This window comes from Amblyraja radiata, unplaced genomic scaffold (assembly GCF_010909765.2).
Source record: "Amblyraja radiata isolate CabotCenter1 unplaced genomic scaffold, sAmbRad1.1.pri scaffold_4_ctg1, whole genome shotgun sequence".
NCBI classification, from domain to species: domain Eukaryota; kingdom Metazoa; phylum Chordata; class Chondrichthyes; order Rajiformes; family Rajidae; genus Amblyraja; species Amblyraja radiata.
The window spans coordinates 675,324-685,033 of record NW_022630571.1 but is presented as its reverse complement, the minus strand read 5'-3'; the positions used below and the strand labels follow the sequence as shown (position 1 = coordinate 685,033).

The following is a 9,710-nucleotide window of genomic DNA, read 5'->3' as shown; positions in this document are numbered from 1 at the left end:
TACTCGCTGGATTTGATTTTGGAGAGCAGTCTGTTATCTAAGAGAAAGAAGTCTATACGGGTATAGGTACGGTGCACGTGGGAAAAAAATGAAAATAATTTAGTTGTGGGGAATGTAAATCTTCATGTGTCTGTGAGCCCAAGTTGTTTGGCGAAAGCATGCAGAGTCTTACCTGATTTAGTTAAAGTAGAGGCTTTGTTCGAAGATCTGTCCAGTATAGGGTCTTGGACCAGATTAAAATCTCCACCCACAATGACGTGGTGATTTTCAATATTTGGGAGAGATGTAAAAAATTTGGTTACAAATGAGCTGTCATCCCAGTTGGGACCGTAAATGCTGGCCAATATGACAGGTGTGTCTTGCAGTTTGCCAGACACCATGACAAAGCGGCCAATCCTTTTAAAATTCCTGTGTTCCCCCCCAGTTATGGAGTCATAGAGTCATGCAACGTGGAAACAGGCCCTTCGCCCCAATTTGCCCACACCGACCAACAGATCTGCCCGCACTTGGCTCATATCCCACCAACCTTGTTCTATCCATTTTTGAGAAATATAAAAGTGGATAAGTCTCCAGGTCCGGACAGGATATTCCCTAGGACATTGAGGGAAGTTAGTGTAGAAATAGCAGGGGCTATGGCAGAAATATTTCAAATGTCATTAGAAACGGGAATAGTGCCGGAGGATTGGCGTACTGCGCATGTTGTTCCATTGTTTAAAAAGGGGTCTAAGAGTAAACCTAGCAATTATAGACCTGTTAGTTTGACGTCAGTGGTGGGCAAATTAATGGAAAGAATACTTAGAGATAATATATATAAGCATCTGGATAAACAGGGTCTGATTAGGAACAGTCAACATGGATTTGTGCCTGGAAGGTCATGTTTAACTAATCTTCTTGAATTTTTTGAAGATGTTACTCGGGAAATTGATGAGGGTAAAGCAGTGGATGTTGTGTATATGGACTTCAGTAATGCCTTTGACAAGGTTCCTCATGGAGAGTTGGTTAAGAAGGTTCAATGGTTGGGTATTAAAGGTGGAGTAGCAAGATGGATTCAACAGTGGCTGAATGGGAGATGCCAGAGAGTAATGGTGGATGGTTGTTTGTCAGGTTGGAGGCCAGTGACGAGTGGGGTGCCACAGGGATCTGTGTTGGGTCCACTGTTGTTTGTCATGTACATCAATGATCTGGACGATGGTGTGGTAAATTGGATTAGTAAGTATGCAGATGATACTAAGATAGGTGGGGTTGCGGGTAATGAAGTAGAGTTTCAAAGTCTACAGAGAGATTTATGCCAGTTGGAAGAGTGGGCTGAAAGATGGCAGATGGAGTTTAATGCTGATAAGTGTGAGGTGCTACATCTTGGCAGGACAAATCAAAATAGGACGTACATGGTAAATGGTAGGGAATTGAAGAATGTAGGTGAACAGAGGGATCTGGGAATAACTGTGCACAGTTCCCTGAAAGTGGAATCTCATGTAGATAGGGTGGTAAAGAAAGCTTTTGGTGTGCTGGCCTTTATAAATCAGAGCATTGAGTATAGAAGTTGGGATGTAATGTTAAAATTGTACAAGGCATTGGTGAGGCCAATTCTGGAGTATGGTGTACAATTTTGGTCGCCTAATTATAGGAAGGATGTCAACAAAATAGAGAGAGTACAGAGGAGATTTACTAGAATGTTGCCTGGGTTTCAGCAACTAAGTTACAGAGAAAGGTTGAACAAGTTAGGGCTTTATTCTTTGGAGCGCAGAAGGTTAAGGGGGGACTTGATAGAGGTTTTTTAAATGATGAGAGGGATAGACAGAGTTGACGTGGAAAAGCTTTTCCCACTGAGAGTAGGGAAGATTCAAACAAGGGGACATGACTTGAGAATTAAGGGACTGAAGTTTAGGGGTAACATGAGGGGGAACTTCTTTACTCAGAGAGTGGTAGCTGTGTGGAATGAGCTTCCAGTGAAGGTGGTGGAGGCAGGTTCGTTTTTATCACTTAAAATTAAATTGGATAGTTATATGGATGGGAAAGGAATGGAGGGTTATGGTCTGAGCGCAGGTATATGGGACTAGGGGAGATTATGTGTTCGGCACGGACTAGAAGGGTCGAGATGGCCTGTTTCCGTGCTGTAATAGTTTCCGTGCTGTAATTGTTATATGGTAACATATAACCAGGATATGTAATCCTGGTTATATGGTTATATGGTTATCCATGTCTGAAGAAGGGTTGCGACCCACCCTTTTTCTCCGGTAATGCTGCCTGGCCGGTTGATTACTTCAGCACTTTATGCCTATCCATGTGCCTGTCCAAACGTCTCTTAAACGTTATGATAGTACCTGCCTCTGCTACCCACCACCCTTTGTGTAAAAAAAAGGTTATCCCTCAGGTCCTTATTAAACCTCCCCCCCCTCCCCCCCCCCCACCCCCTCCCCCCCCCCCCCCCCCCCCCCCCCCTCGCTTTAAAACGATGTCCTCTGGTTCTTGATTCCCCTACTCTGTGCAAGAGAGACTCTGTGCGTCTACCCGATCTATTCGTCTCATGATTTTGCACACCGTTACAAGATCACCTCTCATCCTCCACTAAGTCTCCAAGGAAGATGTCGGGGGAAGAGACAAGATTCTCAGTGGCGAGATTTTTATAGTCTGAAGAAAGGACCCAACCCGAAATGTTGCCTGTCCATTTTCCTCCACGTATCTATGTACCTGACCATGTATCTGTTCAAACGTCTCTTAAACGTTATGATAGTACCTACATCAACTACCTCCTCCGGTACCTCGTTCCATACATCCTGCTCAACTTGACCCTATAGCGCAGCCCCCCGAGTCCCATCAACATCCTCGCAAATCTTCCCTGCACCGTCTGTAGTGGGAAATAGACAGACGGCGTTTCCAGTCCCAATTCTCGTCTCCTGCCCGCAACTCCAAATGGAAAAGCGAAATACACAGTGTTGGAGGAACTCTGCAGGTCAGGCAGCGTCTGTAGTGGGAAATAGACAGACGGCGTTTCCTGAGCAATGTACACAAATTCCCGAAGGAACTCGGGCAGCATCTGTGGGGGGAAATGGACAGACAACTTTTCGGAGGTACACAAAAATGCTGGAGCAACTCAGCGGGTGCAGCAGCATCTATGGAGCAAAGGAATTGAAACCCATTGAAACGTTTCTCCAGCATTTTTGTGTACCTTCGATTTCCCAGCATCTGCAGTTCCTTCTTAGACAACTTTTCGGGTTGGGATATTTCTTCAGACTCAGTAAAAATCTCGCCACTGCGAATCTTGTCCCTTCCCTCGACAACCCTTTCGGAAGGAACTGCGGATGCTGGTTTATACCGACAATAGACACGTAATGCTGGAGTAACTCAACGGCTCAGGTTGCATCTGTAGAGAAACGGAACGCCACCTATTCCTTTTCTCCAGAGATGCTGCCTGACCCGAAGAGTTACTCCAGCATTCCGTGCCTATTCTGAAACGTTTCTCGTTGCCTCCACCCTCTCCCAAACTTCCCAGCCACTGTCCCATTTTTAAGTGGCTCTTTAGAGTCATACAGCACGGAAACAAGCCCTTCGGCCCAACTCATCCATGCCGACCAAGATGCCCCATTCGCCCGCATTTGACCCATATCCCTCTAAACCTGTCCTTTGTGTGTACACACCTGCCCCTAACACCTCTTGAACATGCACTTGAGATGTTCCCTTAGTTTTAAAAGTGCTTTGTTAAGTGGAATGTTCTGCAAAATAATACTGTCGACGAAAAATCTCCGTTAACTTAAAAAAAAAAGAATTGCAATCATTTGTCCATTTAGGAACCTCCCAGACATTCTACCCTGCAGCCAATGGAGTGGTTTTGAGATGTGATCACTCTTAAGTTACAGATTGGGGTGTGTAGGATTCTTGAGAGAGTCGGTTAAGTTTTTTTTCGCTGCGTTGGAAGTAACAGGCGTCCCTGAATATAGAACCGTTTTTTTGTTGTTCACCCCCAGTTTTAGTTTCTTGTTCTGCTCAGCTCACCCTAGTGTCCGGTCTCTGCAATGCCTTGTTAAACCACACGCAATACATAAATAATTTAAAAAAACCGGGATTTGTACAGAGAAGGAAGTTCACAGTGGATGGGAGCTCGGAGGAGGAGAAGGAGGAAGTTAAGATTATTTCCTTGAAGTTGGATTTTGCGAGCGAGCGAGTGGTTTCGGAAAGAGGTGGTAAGATCGAGCGGAGACGTGGCGAGGACGCAGTGCGGATCCCGCGGCGATGTGAACGCCAAAGAGCTATGCCTTATAGCAATGTTCTTAACCAAGCAATGCAACATGGCGTCTCAGACCCCAAACGTTTTGGACTGTGTGGCCCTGTTCCTCTGTGCCTCCTCTCGCTCGCCCTGTGCGTCGGGGTCCTGGGCGAGCAACGGGACTGTAGCCCGTGTCCCCCGAACTGTAGCTGCCCGGGGCTCGACTCTTCTTGCACGGTCAACTGCTCCAGAGCCGGACTTCAACTCGCACCGGGACTGATGGAGCTCCCCTGCAACACCACTGTACTGTAAGTCGCCTCCGGGTCCCCCCCTCCTCGGCTAACAACTCGCATTGATTGTGCCGAGACTCGCTCGGTTCTCCAACCTCAAGGAACGCCGTGCATGAGAGCGGCTCCGCTATTGAGAGGGAGAGGGAGAGGGCGAGGGAGAGAAATCTTTCTACTACTCCACCGTGGTTTTTAAAACACATCCTCTTGCAAAACGAAAAGAAAAGGCCAGATCCTAAATAAATCAGCCCCTTTGCATTCTCCTCTTGCTTTTACTGAGGAGATCCTTGACTAATAGGAATTGGATTTGCATTTGTAACTGGGCTCGCACCGCAGTTATTAGTTTACCGTTCGCTTTAACTCAGCGTTCAGCAAAGAATGTGCAGCATGTGACTTGGCTTAGCGGTGTTAGCGGTTCTGTAATAACTCACCGACACCCCCCCCCCCCCCCCCCCTTCCACTCCATACCGCAGGCGGTTGTTTTTTTCCCGATATTTGAGATGGATGAAGGGGGCTGGTTGAGTGGGTGTCTGTTTCGGGGAAATGGGGGCAATTTCTGGTTGAATTCATGTCGTCCCGAAGAATTTAGGGGAAATAGCGGGGAACTTTGACTAGCTGGAACTAAGTTGTGAAAATTAGAGTCGTTTTCCTCTTTCCCCAATTAACGCCGGGGGAACGTTTAAACGGAGTCTAGGGAAACAAGGTGCCATGGACACATGTCACTGTCCCACATCAACCTCCAACCCGCGTTGTTACCAGCTCCAACTTTCGTTGTTTTTATTCTGGGAGCTTTAGATAAATTGTTAATGTACAATAGCGCGCACCAACTTCGAGTTAATCATTAGACCAACATTGTGAGATCATAATCTCTCGGACAGGTTTTTGCTTGACTTTCCATCCCATTAGGTTAATTTTTAGTTTGTTTTTTGTCCCGTGTATCGAGCGAGGTACAGAGATACACTTTATATTGCGTGTTATTCAATCAAAGAAGAGACTGCAATCAAGCCGGCCACGGTGCCCAGAGAAATAATCCTTTATTCCAGAGAAATAATCAGAGAACGACATTTAGTTTCCATCGTTTTCTAGTTTATATCATTCTGCCGATTCCTGGAATAAGGCACACAATGAGGGGGTGGGGGTGGTATTGGCTACAAGGAGAGGCAGAACAAACTTGTTTTCTCAAGAACGCCAGAGGTTTTGATGGGGACCTGATATAAGTATATACAATTATGGGAGGCACAGATAGGGTAGACAGTCAGAACCTTCTTTTACCCCAGGGTGGAAATGTCAAAGACTAGGGGGCGTATCTTTAAGGTGAGAGGGGGAAGGTTTAATGGAGATGTATGGGGAAGTTTATTTACACAGAGGAACCTCTGCCAGTGGTGGCGGTGGAAGCAAATAAGAAAGTAGCATTTAAGAGGCTTTTAGATAGACACATAGATATGCACGGATTCAAGGGTAATGTATCATGTGCAGGAAGATGAGTTACCTCTCGGGTTCCTAATAAATCTGGATTAGAGGAAACAGAACATCCCAGCTGGAGGGACCTCTGGTGGTCCGTCGGTCCCACACTGTTGCAGGGAAACCATGCAAACTCCACACAGACAGCAACCAAGATCAGGATCGAACCTAGATCCCTGGAGCTTTGAGGCAGAGCCACCATCTGTTGTGCCAGCATGACACCCACTCTACCATTTATTCAGCTTGTGGCTGATCGGATTGATGAACTCAACTCCACCTCCCTCCTCATTGCTCATGACATTCTTGGCGTTCAAAATTTTATCTGTCTTTCACCTTGAATGCATTCAATAGCTCATCCACCACAACTTTCTGGAGTAGAAAACGCCAAAGATTCAAGCCGAGTCTGAGAGAAGAAAGTACTCGTCAGATAGTCACAAAATGCTGGAGTAACTCAGCGTCTCTGGAGAACATGGTTAGGTGACATTTTTGTTCGGGACCCTTCTTCAGACAGATTGTAGGCGGAACCAGAAGCAAGAAAAGACCAGGACAAATCAGGGCATGGCAAAAGATGACCTGAGGCAGGGTAGGCTGAAGAAGGGTCTCATAAAATGTTCATGCTCATAAGTTATAGGAGCAGATTTAGGCCATTCAGCCCGTCGCCCACTCCGCCATTAAATTATGGCTGATCTATAATTCTCTCTCAACCACATTCTCCTGCCTTCTCCCCATAACCTCTGGCACCCGTACTAATCAAGAATCCATCTCTCCTCGAAACACCACCTATCCTTTTTTCACCTGACCCGCTGAGATACTCCAGCACTTTGTGTTTATATCTTGTTCTCTGATAGGCCAATTGTTGGCCAGGGACAGTGTGATCCCAAGGGAAATGCTTCATGGCAAACTGTGGAAACTGACTAACTGACCTTTAGTGGAGGAAGGGGGAAAGGGGAGTTTTAAGTTACCTAAAATTAGAGAATTCAAAGTTCATACTGAAGATAGACACAAAATGCTGGAGTAACACAATGGGTCAGGCAGCATCTCTGGAGAAAATTAATAGGCGACACTTCGAATCGGAACCCTTCTTCAGACTCAATTCTGACATGGATGACTCTGAAGAAGGATTCTGACTTGAATTGTCACCTATTCTTTTTCTCCAGAGATGCTGCCTGACCCGCTGAGTTACCCCAGCATTTTGTGTCTATCTTCAGTATAAACCACAATCTGCAGTTCCAACATTTTGTCAACGTTCATACCGCTTACCGTTCGTAAGCTACCCAAGCAAAATATGAGGTACTCCTCATCTATGGTTTGTAATGGAACTTATTATTTAATTTATGTAAAGCACTTTGCTGTTATGTTGTCTGTTTATGATGTCTTGTTTATTCTTCTGTACAGCACTTTGGTCAACATTGGTTGTTTTAAAGTGCTTAACAAATAAAGTTGGATTGGATTGGATTTATCTTCAATGGGCCATCGCTTATCCTGAGACTGTTCTCTGGTCCTTGAATTTCCGACCATGGGAGATGTTCTACCAGAATCCACCACGCAAAGCCCTTCAAAATCTCATATTTCTGAGAGACCCCCTCTCATTCATCTCAGTGCAAAATTGAAAAAGGCCCAACTGATCAGCATTTCCTCTTGCTAAAAACCTTTTATCACAGGGTCCAATCTTGTGAGCTTTTGTTGCTGCCTCGCAGGACCAGAGAACCAATTTATGTGGAATTGGTCAATGCCTGATCACTGACATGGCATCAATCATCTTCTGGCATAACAACTTCCGTTAGTTCAGTTTAGTTTAGAGGTACAGTGTGGAAAGGCCCCACTGAGCCCACGACGCCCAGCGATCACCCCTATCCTGCACACTAGGGACAATTTACAGAAGTCAATTAACCTACAAACGTGTATGTTTTTGGAATGTGGGAGGAAACCCATGCAGTGACAGCGAGAACGTACAAACTCCGTACATACAGCACCCTTCGTCAGGATCGAACCTGGGTCTCTGACGCTGTAAAACATTGACGTGTTAAAGGAGAGAATGTTATTAAGCACTGTGGTCTGACAGAAGTAATGTCCACTTGTCTTCAGTGTTAATTTATAGCTATTGCTTTGGGAAGATATTATTGTACTTGATGAGTACCAGGTAGAGAGGAGCAGGTTCTATTCTGCAGCAATCACTCATTGTTACTGGTGACCACTGGTGCCCAAGCAAGCTGCTTCCTAATTTGATGAAAAGGAATATTTAACAATAAATGATTGGCCTGTCAAAGTAATTATTTCTATTTTACTCCCAGTCTCCTAGTTAATTTACTGAAAGCAAGTTCTATGAAATGCTCTTGGATCTCAGAGGTGATATAAGTACCTATAACACACTCTAAAGTGCTTTACTGGCAACCAGCTGGTTTAATGTTTACTCTCTGCTTCAGAAAACACAGCAGTCAGGGAACATGGGTGGTCATGTTGGCGCCGCGGTAGAGACCCGGATTCAATCCTGCACACGGGTGCTGTGACCGCATGGGTTTTTCTCCGGGTTCTCCGGTTTTCTTTGGTAACATAGTAAAATTGTCCCTATTGTGTAGGATAGTGTTAATGCACAGTGATTGTGGGTCGGCGTGGACTCGGTGGGCCGTAGGGCCTGTTTCCCCTCTGAATCTCTGAAAGTCTGAAGTAAAGAAAATCTGCAAAGAAAATGCAAGTATATTGGTAGGGGGATTAATTTTGTCCAGAGGGATGTGTTATCTGCCCTTTTCATCTTCAGAATTGAGCCATGTTTTTTTTTTTTTGCCTGTATGTGGTAGGGCATTTTGTTATTTGAAATTGATTGATTGATCGAAAGATACAGCATAGAAACGGGTCTTTCGGCCCAACGAGTCCATGCGGACCATTGATCAGTTCTACGTTATCCCAGTTTTGCAGTCAGTCCCTGCATGCCAGGGGCAATTTATAGAGGCCAATTAACCTACAAACCCGCACCTATTGGGACGTGGGAGGAAACCAGAGCAACTGGAGAAAAACCATGCAGTCACGGGGAAAACGTACAAACTCCGTATAGACAGCATCTAAAGTCAGAATCGAACCCGGTTCTCCGGTGCAGTGAGGCAGCAGCTCTATCAGCTGCGCCACCGTGCCGAATTAGTTGAAGCTCATGGGGATGGATTTTCGAGAATAGAGGAGGACATTCCCATCAAACTGCTCAAGAGGCACTGAGTATTCTTGATGTATCTTCATCGTGGCCACCAGGGGGTGTAGAGGCTGGTTTACTCATAAGGACAAAAAGTGCTGGAGTAACTCAGCCGGTCAGGCCGCATGCCTGGAGAACATTGATAGGTGATGTTTTGGTCCGGGACCCTTCTACACTCATCGCTAATATAGTGGTGAGTATTCCTGCCAATCCTCCTATCGAGTCTACTCCGCCATTCCGAATTCCTTCTCAACCCCATTCTGCTGCCTTCTCCCCGTAAACTTTAAAACCCTTCCTAATCAAGAACCTGTCAATTTTCTGCCTTAAAAATACCCATTAACTTGGCCTCCACCAACGTAAGTGGCAATTCATTCCACAGATACACCAACTTCTGGGTAAAAAAATATCTCCTCATCTTCTTTCTAATGGCATGTCCTTTTATTCTGAGTATGCCCTCTGATTCAAGACCCTCCCACCAGTAGAAACATCCTCTCCGCATCAACTCTATCAAGTCATTTCATTATCCGATTGGTTTCAATGAGATTCCCCCTCATCCTTCTAAACTCCAGCGAGTACAGGCCCA

The 9,710-nt window shown here is 45.5% G+C and overlaps 1 protein-coding gene across 1 annotated transcript in view; it reads left to right on the top strand.

The window, feature by feature from the left end:
• Window positions 1-3,860: 3,860 nt before the first annotated feature.
• Window positions 3,861-9,710, top strand: part of pkd1 (polycystin 1, transient receptor potential channel interacting) — a 178,907-nt gene continuing 173,057 nt past the window's right edge. The window contains 1 exon segment of the mRNA XM_033016786.1: window positions 3,861-4,509. Within this exon segment, the coding sequence (XP_032872677.1) occupies window positions 4,247-4,509 (263 nt within the window). The 5' untranslated portion in view covers window positions 3,861-4,246.